Genomic DNA, 18,317 nt, shown 5'->3' with positions numbered 1-18,317 from the left:
ATGCCTCTACTGTGGCATGTTTTCCAATTATTCTTCTATGTATATGCTGGGTCTGTCCTCTTTCCCTTCCTTCTTAAGAATGTCAATAGGAGGATTAACTGCCCCAAATATTTCTCACGAAGAGCCTCTGTCTGATGGCAAGCAGAATGCTACCCACCTCAAGGAATAAATCAGAATTAAAATTTCCTGGTCATAAAAAGAAGCATAAGCTCAGTCACAGGGCCTGAAAGAAATTAGGCTTGGCCTAAGCCACCTAGATGACAGCCATCTGAAAATAGGCAAAAAAATATGGCCTGGCTGCTTGTGCTTTCTGCTATCAGTTGCATCATGACCGTGGGGCTAAAAACTACAGAGAGGCTGAATAAAGCCAAGCACTCACCTCTGTTAACTGGCTCTCGCCCGTGTAATGTAGGCTGGCTCGGTTGGAAACCCCCTGCAAGTGGTCCAGGGTGTGCATGCTCGTGGGGAGGTTGCCATTGCAAACAGGTTCCATCGCTGGCTGCTGTATTGGAGTGGCAAAGTCTATGTGCTCTGTGACGCTGAAAAATGGAGAGGACCACCTTAGCCATGGAAAAAGTGAGCGGGTGGGGGAAAGAGTATTAATACTCAGCCGACCGCAACGTCAACAAATTATTAGAAGTGTCTGGAACCACAGAGTCTCACAATGGAAGAGACTTCAGAAGTTATTTAGTCTGATCTCTCATTTTACAGGTACAAGGACTCCAGTGCCTGGTAATGACCATCTGTTGAATGTATGAATAGATATCGTAGCCTGGGTCAAAGCAGCAGTGTTGGGATCTGAGTCTTGAACTCAGTATTTTCTCAGTCTCCTCAAGCTGCCTCCTTTCTATGCACCGTGATGTCTGATTTCCTTACTGCTGCTGGGCCACTTTTTCTCACTGGGGTGGTTTTAAACCAGGTGGGTTTTCTTCTAGGACTTCTTCTTCCAGGGTACAGATAGTGGTAAATACCCACAGGTGGTTCCTATCTTTTACTTTCCCTCTATGCACAGAAGTACACTTGTCCCCACAGAAAAAGTTACCTAAAGTTTAGACAGTAAATGTTATACAGATCCAGCTATTCACTGTATCTATGTATAAGATATAAGTACTTCCCTTCATGGTTCCAAAGGGGTCACTTTCCTGCTATAGACAGGCTAAATGTTATACCCTATCATATATATATCATATATACTGATGTGGCAAATTGGCACTGCCAAATTTTGTTATAGCTACTTAAAAAGTTTAACACATATTATGCAAACATTCATTCATTCACTATTTATTCACAGCCTATTACATGTCAGATATCAGGGTTATAATAATTAACAAAACATACCCAGTTCCCACAGTTATGATGCTCATAGTCTTGTGATAGTCGGTTATTACAGGTGTGATGAATTGTAAAAGATAAAAACACAGTGCAATGTCAGTTTACTACAGGAGGGTGTATATTTCCTCCACGCTGATGGAGGAAGGAGGTGGTTAATGAAGGACTTCCTGCGGAAGAGATTTACGTGGAGACCAGAAGGAGGAGTATGAATTAACCAGGAAGGGAGAAGGCGCTGAGAGCACCAGCACAGGCAAAGGAGATACTACATGTGAAGGGAGGGAGGGGGAGGGCAGAGCTGAAGATGGAAAGACACGCAGGGAGCAAATCATGAAGGGCTCTGTGGGCCACTGTGAACAGCGATATTTATAAGTTATTAGAGTAGTTTAAGAATTATTTGACTTATATTTGAGGAATAATGCTGAGTACTGTGGACAGAATGGACTGAAGAGATGCAAGAATGAATAAACCAAAAGGACCAGCTAGGAGGCTACTGAATGAATCTAAGTGGAGATGACGGTACTCTGGTTTAAGGAGGCTGCAATGGGGATGAAGAAAAGCAGGTGGTTTTGAAAAATATTCAAAAGTTCTGGGAGTAGAGCAGTCTGACTAGGAGTGATTGTAAAATAAGAAGGTTTAGTGGTGAATCTTGGGGAACTCCAATGCTTAAAAGGTAGAAAAGGGGCCAACAAAAGAGACTGAGCATCCAAGGAGGAAAAAGCAGCTATAAGAGAGGCAACCTTGCTCGCCTGTGTCCCGGTAGGTGCTTGTAAATCTGGATTTGCTCTGGCTCCCTTTGTAAGCACACCATGTCAGGGAAGTTTTGTGCTTTGATTGAGAGAGATCCAGTCTTTAAATCAAACTAAGTAAGTTAGCTGTGACTTCTAGATAGCTTAGAAAGTATGGGTGAAGGCACTGAGAAGGGGGCACATCGACTGTTTCAGTACAGTGGGCTGAGTCCAACTGTGATATCCTCTGAACCACCAACCCTAGAGAGGACGACTCTTCTAGTAGCTGTTGCCAAAGAAGGGCAGCCATGAGGTCAGCGGGGGCCCAGTGGGATCACTGGTCACAAATGCCATGAAGGAGGGAGAGGTTTAAGATACTCACTCAATATTTTTTGAAGAAACTGCAAGCCAGGTACTCACGATGGCCGTCAGCTCTACCCAGCGGAGTTTGAGGCACTCGTCCGGGCTGGGCCATCCCAGACTCTGGTAGTCACGCTTTTTTCCTGGAAGGAAAGTATGTCATCAATCGACACGACTGCAAAGGAACAGAATGTATAGTGTCTTATGCCCTGGTGATTACTTCATCCAGATTGGTGTATTAGAGGTGCCAGTCATTCTTCTAGTCTAGAATTTCTACCACCTAGAGAACTAACTAAAATCCTGTCATTCACAGCTATGGGAATAACAATCATCTTTGAGTAAAGCCTTGTTTTCAAAGACAGATGATGAAGTAAACATAAATGTGCCCTTCACTGGATTTAAGACTGAGATAAGGGTCAAAATACTGTTCAATGTTAGCATTTTACCAAACTTAATTTTTACCTTTCTATTGCTTTCTATTCAAAATCAATACATTTTGATTTTATAGAGACAACTCTAAGTCAGGAGAAACATATATCTCTAAAGCAGGGTTTCTTAAGCTGGTACTACTGTGCACTGGAGGATGTTTGGCAGCATCCCTGGCAGCTACCCAACAGATGTCAGCAGCACCCTCCCTGACATATGACAACCCAAAATGCCTCCAGATACTGTCAAATGTTCCCTGGGAGGGCGACGTCACTCCTGGTAGAGAACCCCTGCTGTAAAGAAAAGCAGTAGGTTAGAGAATAATGATGATAATGAAAGGTTATCATTTATTTCCAGAGCACTTACCATTGTTCAGGTCCTGTGCTAAGGGCTTTATATCTGTAACCTCATGAGGCAGATTTTAATCCTCATTTCTCAGATGAGAAAACAGAGGCTCAGAGAAATCAAGTGACTTGCCCAGGGTCACCTGCCTACTAGGTGGCAGAAATGGGATTCAGATCCAGGTCTGTTTGACTCTAACGTGCACATTCCCAATCATGCTATTTAAGGCTTTACTGGGCTTTGAAAGCTCTCTTTATGGTACCCTTCAAAGGTACTACCTTTTGGGTGTAGGCCCTTTACTTAAATCAAGTCCCCAAGAAAAGAGCAGAATTAAGTCCTATCTAGGAAGGATTCTTCTCTAGAAATTCGACTGGAATGGACAGGAAGGAGAACTTTGGTTCTGTATAGCTCTTTTTATACTGTAGGAATTTACCAATGATAGAAAACTGTTTAAGACACAGGCAGGGCTTTAGATTTAGATTTTAATAGAATAGAAAAAAACAGTTTGGAAGAGTTTCAAATGAACCCTGTTTAAATGAATAAGTTAAAGAGTTGAACCATAGGTTTCACAATAAGGATTATTTTTCTTTTATGTTTAAGAAATTCACTTGAAAAATGTTTATTGAGCATCTGTTATAAGAGACTGGGAACTGTGTTAAGACACTAGGGATACAGAGAGGTATAATAAAAGGGCCTGCCCTTGAGCTCACAGTCTACTGAGGAAGGTAAACAAACAAATTATTAGAACACAATAGGGTTAAGTGCTAGAGTGAAGGTACAGAACAGCTGCATAGAGGAGACAGCAACTAATGTTGCCTGAAGGTACCAAGGAAGAGATGGCATTGGAGTTTGAAGTGTAAAGATGAGTGACATTTTAGCACCGCTGAGGTGGCAGAAGGGCATTCCAGGCAGAGGGAACAGCATGTGCAAAGACAAGGAGGTAAAACAAGAGCAGGGTTGGTTCAGAGAATGGTACTGAAGGGGAGAGAAAGGCTGGGCTGTAAACAGTCTTGTGCAACACACTAGAAAGTTTGGCCTTTATGCTGCAGGCACTGGGGAGTCTTTGAGCGTACCACTCTCCACCTTGTTCACAAGGATATCATAAGACACTCTGTTAAATGCTTTGCTTTAATCTAGTTACATTATGTCTATGACACTTTCCTGGCCTTCCAGTCTACTAGCCCTCACCAAAGTAGGAAATGAAATTAGTTGTGCATTATCAATTTTATTAATTCTTAGAAAATCTACAATGGCCCTTAATGATCCCTACTCTTCCCCCATGGGCTCACAAAGTACTGGTTTAATAATTTGCTTTAGAACTTTGTCAGAATTTATCACAAACTCCTTATCACTTGGTAGTGGGCAGAATCCATACTTATTTGAAAATTGGGATACTGAACCTCTCCAGTCTTCTCTTGCTTCAGAACTTTTCACTTTAGTGACAGTGACGCTTTAGTTCCATGATCTCATTTGCAAGTATATTCAGTGCCCTACACAGGCCCACCTCCTTGAATCCATTTAAAATTGTCTACGTGCTCTCCTATCATCTCAATCACCCTGAGCTTTAATTTTCACTTTTACAAGAAATTTTTAGTTTTTGTTTGTTAAAGTAATATAGGCTTATTATAAAATATTTAGAAAACGGAAAAGAATGTAGAAGAAAACAGAAAATCACCTGCAGCCCTATGAGCACCCAGTGATGATAATTTATGACATTTTAGAGTATTCTCTCCTACACTCGTTTCTATGTGCTTGTTTATTTTAGCATATTTCATCAAATCTAAGATGTCATCAACTGTAAGGTACACATTATTTTACATGATTTAAGAAAGAAAAATGTTGCCAATTATTAGTTAAGATACTATCAATTGTAAGATGATCTCAATTTCAGAGATACTGAAATGTGAAAAAAAATGTCAAAATATAGTATATTTACTATTTTACAAAAATTGAAGTATTCTCTATATATGCTATTCTATAAACTGCGTTTGTTCACCTACTAAATTATAAACATCTTGGCTGCACAGTCATGGCAAGAACATGCTGTTATTTATTTAGGCAACTATCATCATTTAGTTATTTTTCAAATTTTTATTATGATAAGCAGCATGATGATCAATCTCTGTACTTCTATCTTTCACACTTGTAAGATAATTTATTTAGGGTAAGTTACTAGAAGTAGAACTGCTGACATTTTTTAAAATTTTCTGATACATCTAGTCAAACTATCCCAAAATTCACTTTATTAACTCTCACTGTGTATTACACAAATAATTTGACAAGCAAAACTGGCAGATCACATTTTATGTTTGCACTTCCTTGACTGCTAGTGAGGCTGAACATTTTATCACGTTTAGTGGCTGTGTGTGTGTGAGTGTGTATGTGGTGAATTGCCTATGTACTTTGTACATATTTTATTGAAATGCTGTATTTTTTTCTATCAATTTGTAGGTGTTCTTTAAATGATGTTGATATCCTTTGCTTATCATATATTCTGTAAATATATATAAACATTCTGCAAAAATACTGTTTCAATCCTTTGTCTTTCTATTTTGTAGTGTTTTCTGATGCCAGAATTATTTTATTTTTCTTCTTCTCTCTGCTTTAGAAAGTCCTTTTTCACCTTAAAAGTATATAAATATCCATTTGAATTTTCCTCTTTTATGTTTTTATTACATTTACTACTTAATCCATTGGAAGTTTCATTGCTATAATCATGTTTTATAGTTTGAATATCTTTTTCCTTGCTACTGCAGACGGACCTACTAGAGGAAGTGTTGCTTTCTTTCCATAACATGTTAGCACATGCTCTTTTTCTTAAACAGTAAAGCTACTTCATACTTTCAACTCTAGTCATGACAAAGTATCCTTTTTGGTGTCCTTAGTACTTTTCTCAAATCACAGATCATTCTGGGATTTAGCCAAGTTGACCTCATTCTTTACATTTTATTATGTGTCCTTTGCTTTCAGCTTTGATAAATACAACTTAAATAAGACACATTTTCATGAACTTACCTTGAATTTTTGAAGTCTAAGACAGTGAAAATATCCTTTTAAAAAAGGAGACTTCTTTTAAAAAAAGAAATTCTATCACCACTATTTCACTGTTGGAAAAGAAAGTCAACTGGACTCATGGCAATGGCCCGGAACCTGGAGTCCAAAGATAGACTTCGGGACCACTATGAACCCTGAAAGTACATGCCAAATTTTGATGTAAATGCATTTTTTTTTTCTGGGGAGTAGTTCCAAAGCATTTATCCAATACTTAAAGAGACATCTGACAAACAAAATGTTACTAAATAGTTAATACTTATTGAGTCCTATGTGCCCAGTTCATTTAAAGCACTTTACCTGTATAAACTCATATAATACTCACAAACACCCTATAAGACAGATGCAATTATCGCCATTTTATAGATAAGGAAAATGAGGCACAGAGAACTAAATGGCAAAACTGGTGTGTGAAACCAGGGAGTCTGTCTCAAACTTACAGTTTTACATATTAAACTAGACTGTTAGGAATTAATAGGATATTTAAGTTCAAGATGGTAAGATTGTAAGTCAAATGGCCAATGGTAAAAAAAAATCAAGTATATGTCAAACAAAACTTTATATCGATGACTGATTTCTTGCTCACTTGGTTCAATTACGTTCACATCTGATTTACTTCAAGCTGCAAACACACCCTTTGTGAGAACTAAGACAGTGAAATCTGAAAGAAGAAACTGGCATATTAAATATTCAAATTTACCTTGTGGCCCAGGAGATGCCACCTTTGGGCCAGTGATCTCCAGGTTTGCTTGGTTACGATGTACATTTTCTGCCTGATTCGATTCTACCTTTTTCCCAGGAGTTTTCTTATGATCTCCTTTGGGTTTCTTTACACGTTTGACTTGGAATGTGATCTGGGAAACGAAAACATGTTAGGGACAAATGAGACCAGTTATCACTTCTGTCCATGGCTGTGGGTATTGGTGGTTTTAAGAATAATCAGTCTTGTGCTAGGATTAAGTTCTTTCCTTCAGTTTAATTCTTAAAGATCTAGATGAAAAATGTTTAGTGAAATAAATAAAATAACCTAGCCTTGAAGGGTATAGAGGAAACTGAAAAGTAAGATGTCTGAACTGGGCTGTTCCCAAGTCTGCGGGCTTTGAGTATGGTTTCACACCCATCCCACTTCCTTTGCCTCCTGGAAGAGCCAGCAATACCTAAGTAACATGAAATGCTTCTGGCAGTACAATTCCCATGTGAAGGCTGACTGGAACGTGGAGTAAAGTAGAGCCACTCACCCAATAGAACCCTTACACTTTGCAAACTAGGAGCACCTCCCATACCCCCAAAGACCTGGGCTACAGTTTGATAAGAATTGAGTTAGCAAACACTTACCCACTCTGTTGCTTCATCATCTTCACTTCTGCAGTCTCCATAGCAAGAGCTTCTGGCCACTCCATCCTGGGGGCCTTTCTTCAGTACTCGTATCCCCTGTAAGTCCAGACGCCGTCCTTTCATCTCTAGTGCTCCCCCAAAGCCTTCCAGAGGCCATGCCTGTTGAAATTCATCCACCAAAGCTAAAATCTCTTCTGACATTTTTGTTTCATCTGAATTCTCCATCTCATCAGAACCATTGCTTTCCTCAACCACTGTACCTGCAATTCAAGTGCCAGCATGTTATTAAAAATTACAATCATTCAAGTACTTGAGGGACTCCAACCATGCTTTCTGAGAAAAGTTCTGGCTCTGTTTAGAGGCACTTCTATAGTCCATCTTCATAAAAATACCATTCAACATCTTCAAAATTCATAATATAATATCATCTTTGTCATCTAGCTTTTGTAAAAAACCTGGCTGAGCACAATGGCAGCAGCTAGATGGCAGGAGGTCATAGATTATGTCACTAGTGAGCATGAAGATGGCCATTTTATTTTTTAAAATTATTTTTAAAATAAATTTATTTATTTATTTGGGCTGTGTTGGGTCTTCATTGCTGCACGCAGGCTTTCTCTAGTTGTAGCGAGCGGGGGCTACTCTTCGTTGTGGTGCGTGGGCTTCTTGTTGAGGTGGCTTTCCTTGTTGCAGAGCACAGGCTCTAGGTGCGTGGCCTTCAGTAGTTGTGGCACATGGGCTCAGTAGTTGTGGCTCGTGGGCTCTAGAGTGCAGGCTCAGTAGTTGTGGCGCATGGGCTTAGCTGCTCCGCAGCATGTGGGGTCTTCCCGGACCAGGGCTTGCACCCGTGTCCCCTGCGTTGGCAGGCAGATTCTTAACCAATGCGCCACCAGGGAAGTCCTGAAGATGGCTATTTTATATGTGTATTTTTTAGGGAAAAAAACCCAACTTGCTCTAGACATGAGACAGAGATGGCAAAGATGAAGTTTATTATGAAATATTATTTACTTAATATATATACAGGATTCTTCAAGCTTTATTCAAATAGCATATGAAATATCATAGCTGTTCAGACCGTACAGTCTGCCTTAACTGAACAATGATTTGTTTAGTGGAAAATTATCCTAATTCCACACGAAGGCTCCCATTTTCACTAATGGCTAATATAAGAAATAGCAATATACTAGTGTAATTTTTTTCTAAAATGGTTATCAAGATATTTATTACGTTGCTCATGTTTCTTATATAAAGACTCTCATGGATGTTTCTCAGTGCAATGGCCTAGTAAAAATTCTCTCTTGAGAAGTCAGTATGTTTCCATTATTATACACTGCAGGTTACACAACCTTACAAGTTCCTCTCTATGCTTACCTAGAAAGCTTAAGGCAAAATTAGTCTAAGTTTCTTAATAGAATGCCTTCCTTTCTTAAAAAAATTCTTTACTATTTAACTTTTGCTATTTTGAATTAATGGCTCAATCTTATATTGTGTGTTCTGTGAAAGTTATCTTCAATCCTTTTTGGAAGTGTACAGGGTACAAAAATGAACAACAAAATGGAATGCCTCCTTTTGTAATATGTACCCACTGGACAACCTGAGAGCTTGGGGTTGATTGTTCACAAAATGCCAGTCTGCGTTATCCCAATAATCTTCAATTGGTAATTCTGGCTTGTTAAGTGATTTAGAACATGGCATTAATAAGGCCAACGTCAGGAATCTCATAACCATATCACCAGACCTATAGCCATAGTGAGTAACCCATTTTAGAAATGCATAGTTTTAGTTTCTGAGAAGGCTTGGGGTAAGAAAGATGGCTGATTACCATGGCTAAAAACAAAGCTTTGAGCCCCTCTCACAGAAGGTCTGCAGCGTCACCCTTAGCTCTCTGGTGGCATCTCTTATCTCCTATCCCACTTTCTATTCCAGAATGTGGGAAGGTCATTGCTAGGCTGAGAGTACTGCAAGAAATCTCTTGTCATTCTGGAAAAAGCTATAGGGCTCTTCCGTTTGTTAACAGGTGACTACAAAATGTACTGCTGCCCTTTCAAGTAAGTTTCTTTTAGGTTTTCTGAGCCAATCTGCTAGATTCTATTGCTTAACATTGTCATTAATGTTCTGAAACAAGAATAAAGTAAAATAGGGGTTTGTAAAGTCTTTTTCTTTAGGGTATTTGGATAAAAATGTTTGGTTACTTGCCAAAATTATGTGGCCAGTAGTATAAGTAGGCTGGACAAAGAGTTTTTATTTTTAGTTTGTATCTTGTTTGCTACTATATTCCAAATGTCCAACATTGCACCTGGCACACAGCAGGCACAAATAGCTGTAGAATCAATTAATGGGAACTCAGGAATACTTTGCTTTGTGAGATCCTTGAGGATCTGCTGTTCCTCTTTCTGCCCTGTCCTGCTGGAAATTCAAGACTTTTTAAACTCTAAAAAGTGTCATCTGTTAAAGTACTGTCAACCCAGAGGAACGGTAAGCAAACGGAAAGGCAGGCACCATGTTTTCAGCATAGTGTCTGGCATACTACGTGACTTACAAACGTCTCAGTAGCTAATCCCGGAAAGCAGCTGAAAAGGATTGTTATAGGGATCCCAAAAAGGAACTTAATTAGAATTGCCTGGCAACAGAGCTACCTCTAAGTACTCCTCATGTTATTTTAGCTTCTTCTCCTTCTTTCTCCTATGGCCATGGGGTTCCTTGCACCTGGTCCTGAGACAGAAGAGGATTTTTGATAGATTTGGCCATAGCCAAGAATACGGGTTTAAAGAAAAGTGGCTTTTGGTCAAAGGTAGACAGCCGGTAACTAATTCCCCAGTGTATAGTTAGAGCTGCATAGGGATGCTGTGTGTGGAAGCCTTATTTCCATTCAGTAACTACTACTATCTAGAAAGCATTCATGTTTTTTAGTTGCAAAGAGTTCTGCAAGCCCAGGTCCCAAAGGCTGATACTTCCCCGTGCCCTTACCATATGGTAATAGATATCATTATCAAAAAGTTCTTAGAGAAGGGGCCTTTCATTGATGAAAATCAGTATTCAATTGAGAGACTATGGAACTTGCTGCGGTCTGCTGCGGCTGGCAGCCATTCGGCCTTTTCCAAGGCTGCTGGGGTTGGGGTGATAGCAATTCTTAGAGAACACCACCAAATAAAGGTGAGGAATGGGGAGATCATAAATGTGCTACGAGTGAGAAAACATAAACCAATCTTTATTTATTTAGACCCTATTACATGCCCATCTCCATGCTGGGAGCAAAAGGAATCTGGTCCCAAGGAATTAAAGATAATCAAGTTGGAGACACAAAACTATACATCAATACATTAAACAATGAGAGAACAATTACATTAAATTTTTTTTTCTAAAGGAAAAACACAATTGAATGTGGTCACAAAATGCTTCTTACAGGAGAGTAGACTACCTGAGGCAGGATTCAGACAGAATAGAGGTTCAGGGAGGGCACTCCCCGAGTGATGAAACTAAAAAAGCAGGTATGTATATACTCACATACCCATATACACCCATATAGATACAGGCATAAGGAAGGTATATGTGAAGGCGCTACTAATTTTAAATTAACTAGAACAAAAAACATATACAGAGTATATCAGCCAGTAAGATATTTGGGGAAGGTGGGTGACACTGAGAGTATCTGGGAAAGTCAGGAAGAAGATTCATTGTAAAGGGAGCCTCTAGTATGTTAAGCAAAGAATAACAAGATGAGAGCCACAATATTTATAACGATTAGATTAGTAAATCAGCTGGTGATTTAGGAGTTAGGGGGTGGAGGACAGAAGGAAGACAGAACACAGGACAATTATAAAGGTGCTTCAACAATCTCTATAGGAGTTATATAAAGAGAAGGTGACAGGCTGGGGGTAAATGGGAGATTTTAGAAAGGGAGGGAAAGAGGTATGAAGAAATTTCAATGAAGAAAAATTAATAGAATTTGGTAATTATATGGATATAATGGCTAACAGAATAAATCCAAAGATGATGTCAAGATCTTTTTACTATGTGAAATTTTAGCATCTGTGAATATGAAAACATAATGTTATTTACAAAGATGATGGAACTGGTAGAGGACAATAGGATAGTGTTGGGATTTCAGAAGCTTATTCATTCATTAATTCATTTAAACACCTGTTGTTATGTGCTTAAGAATATGCTGAGGGCTCAGGATATAACAACCCATGGAGCTATGGTCTAGGCTAGAATGGATGGAGGAACATATCTCCAGACATTGTGCAATAAGCAGCTGGAAATACAGAAGTCAGGTCTGGAGAAAGGTCTGGACTAGAGAGGGATCTCAGAAGATTTTAAGTTATACTTGAAGTAGGAAGAAAAAGTAAATATTAGACTGCTGCTTGCGGGGCAGATGCTATGATGAAAACTGGAAACAGAGAGACTGAGACCCATATCTTTATTTTTTCTTTATCTTCTTCAACATGTACCATTTTCAAACTGGAAAAAGGAGAATAAATATTGTGAAGTGAAGAGACTGAGCACCTGCAGTGAGGCTTGTATGAGTTCATGTTTTTTCACTTTGATGAATCTTATCTCAGGGTACTGGGAAAACTCACAGCTGAGTCTGTGAGGTAATCTGGCAAGAATCACAGGGACAAGGAGAAGTGTTGAGAGATGGAGAGAAGCGTATGTAGTTCTGATTAGAAAAAGAAAAAAACAAACAAAAAACAGAGAGAAAAAAGAAAGAAAAAAAAAAAAGGAAGAAAAAAAGAAGTCCAGGGCTTCCCTGGTGGCGCAGTGGTTGAGAGTCCGCCTGCCGATGCAGGGGACATGGGTTCGTGCCCCGGTCCGGGAAAATCCCACATGCCGTGGAGCGGCTGGGCCCGTGAGCCATGGCCGCTGAGCGTGCGCGCCCAGAGCCTGTGCTCCACAACGGGAGAGGCCACAACAGTGAGAGGCCCGCGTACTGCAAAAAAAAAAAGAAGTCCACTATAACTTTGCAACATTCCAGACACACCTGGAAATTCATGGTCTGGGTACCACAGTTTAAGAGATTTTCAAAGTGGACCATATTCATAGAAAAGTGACTTGGTGAAAGTACTCAAAACCATGTTAAATGAAGAAGGACTGAAGAAATCAAGGGTGATCCTGTAGTAGGAAGAGTAGCTGATATACTGCACGCATGTGCGCGCACGCACGCGTGCACACACACACACACAAACACAATCAGACTTGAAAAATATTTTGCTGGAAAGATTAAAAAAAAAATTCCAGAGTGAGTACTTCAAGGATGCTGAAGGGACTAAAAACTATAATAAAGAGAAATTATTGAAGAAAGTGCGGACATTTAGCTAAAAGAAACAAACACATGGGGGGTGGGTAGACAGGAACAATACTCATCTTCAAATATCTAAGGAAATGTGACATTAGTGAGAGGCAAGACTTTGTTAGCCTCAGAGGGCAGGACTAGAAACGAGAAGTCATATTTTAGCTCAATATTAGGAAAGACTTATGAATGGTCAGAACTGGAATGGGCTACCCAGGGAGAGCCTGAGCTGCCCATGCCTGGAGGAGAAGCAGAAGCCAGACTATGCTGGGAACACTACTGAGAGGGAGAGGACCCTCAGAAGGTGATTAAAAAAGGTGACTGTGTTTGATAAGAAGCAGTATTAATAATCTCGGAAGAAAGGTTTCAAGAAGAGTTTTAGGGAGTAGAGTCTGAAAAGGTAAGTGCTACATTCAAAATGAAACAGATCGAGAATAAACAGAGGTAAAGGTCACACCTTCAAAGAAATGACCAGCAAGACAAAATCCTTCCTTCAAAGTTTGGACTCAAAACATCTCCTCCAGTAAGTCTTACATGATTAATATCCATTTACTATTAGACTGTGGTTTCTGAAGGCAAGCAGGCGCATTCTACCTTTAAGGATATGTTCCTTTGTCTCACAAAATAAAAAGTATACTATGGAATTAGACAAAGTTGGTTTCAAATTAGGACTCCACCACCATAGGACCTTGGGCAATTCTGCCTGGAGTTCTAGTGCCTTCTCTGCAGCAACATGGATAGACGTGGAGGGCATTATGCTAAGTGAAATAAGTCAGACAGAAAAGGCAAATATTGTATGATATCAGTTATATATGGAATCTAAAAAATATAACCAACTAGTGAATATAACAAAAAAGAAGCAGACTCACAGATATAGAGAACATACTAGAGGTTACCAGTGGGGAGAGGGAAGGAGGGAGGGGCAATATAGGAGTAGGGGATTAAGAGGTACAAACTATTAAGTATAAAATAAGCTACAAGGATATATTGTACAACACGGAGAATGGCCAATATTTTATAACAACTATAAATGGAGGATAACCTTTAAGAATCACTATATCGTACATCTGTAACATATAACATTGTACAGCAACTATACTTCAATTAAAAAAAAGGCAGTTATCTCTTCTTTGAAGTCAGAGTATAAACCTGTGGACTGAAGACTTAATGCATAAACAATGGCATAAAATTTCAAGCCAGTAATCAGAAGGCACAAAAGGCTTAGATTAAATTACTCAGACTAAGGTAGGCAGGGAAATGATTCACTTCTGAGAAGAAAACAACAGTCATGAGTTTTCATTTGCACCAGTGGTGCTCTTCCTTCTTTTATCTGGGTTAGGATAGTTAAGAGAAGACAGAATTTGGAGAAAATAACCTAGAAAAGCAAATAGGGAATTGTTCCTGTAATAACTCTTGAGCAAAGATGTCAGGGCCCCCTTTACTGACGTTCATTGAGCAGATACTGTGTGTATGTATTTGTGAGGACTTTAGCTCACAAGCAGCCTCTAGGTCGGGAAGCAGCAGAGTCACACCTGTGTTTGCATTGATAGAAATGAACATTTCCTGAGTTCCATCTGTGTGCTAGTCCATCTCTGTACTGGTAGAAATGTTTCCCTAAGTTATTTCATTTAAATATTCAAGAGCACTCTGAGGCTTTTTTTTTTTTGAGGTAAGGAAGGCTCAGCTTGCCCAAGATTTAACAACTAAGTAGGTGGCGGAGCCAGGACATGATAACAATATCTCTGACTACAAAACCTACGCTCCACAGATCAGGTTTCTGGGGCAGAAATTCTGGAGTATATGATGAGCTATTAAAGCAGTGGTTTTTAAAATGTTAATCAGTTACATGATTTTCATCAATCCTTAGCAAAGTGAGAAGCAAAACAAGAACATATATCTAAAATTATAATACACACACATAACTTATGTCCATCCAGATACACACTTGTTGGTGTAAAGTTACCAACTGTCCATTTTTGAGAAAGACTGACCTTTATTCTAAGATTGCCTTTGTACTTTTTTGATATTAAAATGTTGTTTTATAAAATAATGGTAATAGCAGATGCTGGTTTTCTTTAAAAATGACCTTACAAATTAAAAAATAAAGTTCTAATCTATCAAACCCCTATTTCTTTTTTAAAAAATTTTACTTTATTTTTTTATACAGCAGGTTCTTATTAGTTATCCGTTTTACACATATTAGTGTATTTATGTCAATCCCAATCGTCCAATTCATCACACCACCACCACCAACCCCCGCCAATTTCCCCTCTTAGTGTCCATACGTTTGTTTTCTACATCTGTGTCTCTATTTCTGCCCTGCAAACTGGTTCATCTGTACCATTTTTCTAGGTTCCACATATATACATTAGATACGATATTTGTTTTTCTCTTTCTCACTTACTTCACTCTGTATGACAGTCTCTAGATCCATCCATATCTCTGCAAATGACCCAATTTCATTCCTTTTTGTGGCTGAGTAATATTCCATTGTATATATGTACCACATCTTCTTTATCCATTCGTCTGTCGATGGGCATTCAGGTTGCTTCCATGACCTGGCTATTGAAAATAGTGCTGCAATGAACAATGTGGTGCATGTGTCTTTTTGAATTATGGTTTTCTCAGGGTATATGCCCAGTAGTGGGATTCCTGGGTCATATGGTAAATCTATTTTTAGTTTTTTAAGGGATTTCCATACTGTTCTACATAGTGGCTGTATCAATTTACATTCCCACCAACAGTGCAAGTGGGTTCCCTTTTCTTCGCACCCTCTCCAGAATTTGCTGTTTGTAGATTTTCTGATGCCCGTTCTAACTGGTGTGAGGTGATACCTCATTGTAGTTTTGATTTCTGTTTCTCTAATAATTAGTGATGCTGAGCAGTTCTTCATGTGCTTCTTGGCCATCTGTATGTCTTCTTTGGAGAAACGTCTATTTACATCTTCTGCCCATTTTTTGATTGGGTTGTTTGTTTTTTTAATATTGAGCTGCATGAGCTGTTTATATATTTTGGAGATTAATCCTTTGTCCGTTGCTTCATTTGCACATATATTCTCCCATTCTGAGGGCTGTCTTTTTGTCTTGTTTGTAGTTTCCTTTGCTTTGCAAAAGCTTTTAAGTATCATTAGGTCCCATTTGTTTATTTTTATTTCCATTACTCTAGGAGGTGGATCAAAAAAGATCTTGCTGTGATTTATGTCAAAGCGTGTTCTTCCTATGTTTACCTCTAAGAGTTTTATAGTGTCTGGTCTTACATTTAGGTCTCTAATCCATTTTGAGTTTATTTTTATGTATGGTGTTAGGGAGTGTTCTAATTTTATTCTTTTACATGTAGCTGTCCAGTTTTCCCAGAACCACTTATTGAGACTCTTTTCTCCACTGTATATCCTTGCCTCCTTTGTCATAGATTAGTTGATCATAGGTGCGTGGACTTATCTCTGGGCTTTCTATCCTGTTCCATTGATCAATATTTCTGTTTTTGTGCCAGTACCATATTGTCTTGATTACTTTAGCTTTGTAGTATATAGTCTGAAGTCAGGGAGTCTGATTCCTCCCGCTCCAGTGTTCTCCCTCAAGACTGCTTTGGCTATTCGGGGTCTTTTGTGTCTCCCTCTAGTTCTGTAAAAAATGCCATTGGTAATTTGACAGGGATTGCATTGAATCTGTAGCTTGCTTTGGGTAGTATAGTCATTTTCACAATATTGATTCTTCCAATCCAAGAACATGGTATATCTCTCCACCTGTTTGTATCATCTTTAATTTCTTTCATCAGTGTCTTATAGTTTTTTGCATACAGGTCTTTTGTCTCCCTAAGTAGGTTTATTCCTAGGTATTTTATACTTTCTGTTGCAATGGTAAATGGGAGTGTTTCCTTAATTTATCTTTCAGATTTTTCATCATTAGTGTATAGGAATGCAAGATATTTCTGTGCATTTTGTATCCTGCAACTTTACCAAATTCATTTATTAGCTCTAGTAGTTTGCTGGTGGCATCTTTCAGATTCTCTATGTATATAGTATCATGTCATCTGCAAACAGTGACAATTTATATTCCTCTTATTTCTGTTTCTTCTCTGAATGCCGTGGCTAGGACTTCCAAAACTATGCTGAATAATAGTGGCGAGAGTGGACATCCTTGTCTTGTCCCTGATCCAGAGGAAATGGTTTCACTTTTTCACCAATGAGAATGATGTTGCCTGTGGGTTTGTCGTATATGGCCTTTATTATCTTGAGGTAGGTTCCCTCTATGCCCACTTTCTGGAGAGTTTTTATCATAAATGGGTGTTGAATTTTGTCTAAAGCCTTTTCTGCATCTATTGAGATGATCACATGGTTTTTATTCTTCAATTTGTTAGTATGGTGTATCACATTGATTGATTTGCATATATTGAAGAATCCTTGCATCCCTGGAGTAAACCCCACCTGATCATGGTGTATGATCCTTTTAATGTGTTCTTGGATTTTGTTTGCTAGTATTTTGTTGAGGATTTTTGCATCTATATTCATCAGTGATATTGGTCTGTAATTTTCTTTTTTGGTATTATCTCTGTCTGATTTTGGTATCAGGGTAATGGTGGCCTCACAGAATGTGTTTGGGAGTGTTCCTTCCTCTGCAATTTTTTGGAAGAGTTTGAGAAGGATGGGTGTTAGCTCTTCTCTAAATGTTTGATAGAATTCACCTGTGAAGCCATCTGGTCCTGGACTTTTGTTTGTTGGAAGATTTTTAATCACAGTTTCAATTTCATTACTTGTGACTGGTCTCTTCATATTTTCTATTTCTTCCTGGTTCAGTCTTGGAAGGTTATATCTTTCTAAGAATTTTTCCATTTCTTCCAGGTTGTCAATTTTATTGGCATAGAGTTGCTTGTAGTAGTAGTCTCTTAGGATGGTTTGTATTTCTGTGGTGTCTGTTGTAACTTCTCCTTTTTCTTTTCTAATTTTATTGATTTGAGTCCTCTCCCTGTTTCTTGATGAGTCTGGCTAATGGCTTATCAATTTTGTTTATCTTCTCAAAGAACCAGCTCTTAGTTTTATTGATCTTTGCTATTGTTTTTCTTTGTTTCTATTTTATTTATTTCTGCTCCGATCTTTATGATTTCTTTCCTTCTACTAGTTTTTGGTTTTGTTTGTTCTTCTTTCTCTAGTTCCTTTAAGTGTAAGGTTAGATTGTTTATTTGAGATTTTTCTTGTTTCTTGAGGTAGGCTTGTATTGCTATAAACTTCCCTCTTAGAACTGCTTTTGCTGCATCCCATAGGTCAAACCCCTATTTCTGAGAACCACAGGCAAATGACACACAGTGTATGGAAGCTGAAGGCCTGAGGATGAGTTTTAGTTATACGTCACCTACTAAAGATGTTAGGCAAGGTACCTAACTACTCTGAGTCTCAATTTTCTCAGCTACAAGATGGGGTTAATATCTATTTCACAAGGTTAATACACAATTCATAACTTCGTAAG

General features: G+C 38.7%; 1 protein-coding gene across 2 annotated transcripts in view; it reads right to left on the bottom strand.

Moving 5' to 3' along the window:
- TTC17 (tetratricopeptide repeat domain 17) overlaps window positions 1-18,317 on the bottom strand; it is a 154,699-nt gene that overhangs the window by 38,640 nt on the left and 97,742 nt on the right. For both annotated transcript variants that reach the window (XM_029207126.1, XM_029207127.1), the window contains 4 exons: window positions 7,572-7,831; window positions 6,937-7,090; window positions 2,440-2,560; window positions 380-539 (listed from right to left, as the gene is read on the bottom strand). In XM_029207126.1, the coding sequence (XP_029062959.1) occupies window positions 380-539; window positions 2,440-2,560; window positions 6,937-7,090; window positions 7,572-7,831 (695 nt within the window). The remainder of the gene's footprint in view (window positions 1-379; window positions 540-2,439; window positions 2,561-6,936; window positions 7,091-7,571; window positions 7,832-18,317) is intronic.

Source organism: Monodon monoceros, unplaced genomic scaffold, assembly GCF_005190385.1.
Source record: "Monodon monoceros isolate NGI ecotype Baffin Bay Population unplaced genomic scaffold, NGI_Narwhal_1 Super_Scaffold_7, whole genome shotgun sequence".
NCBI classification, from domain to species: Eukaryota; Metazoa; Chordata; class Mammalia; order Artiodactyla; family Monodontidae; genus Monodon; species Monodon monoceros.
The sequence above is the reverse complement of the archived record's forward strand: the minus strand, read 5'-3'. Positions and strand labels throughout refer to the sequence as shown.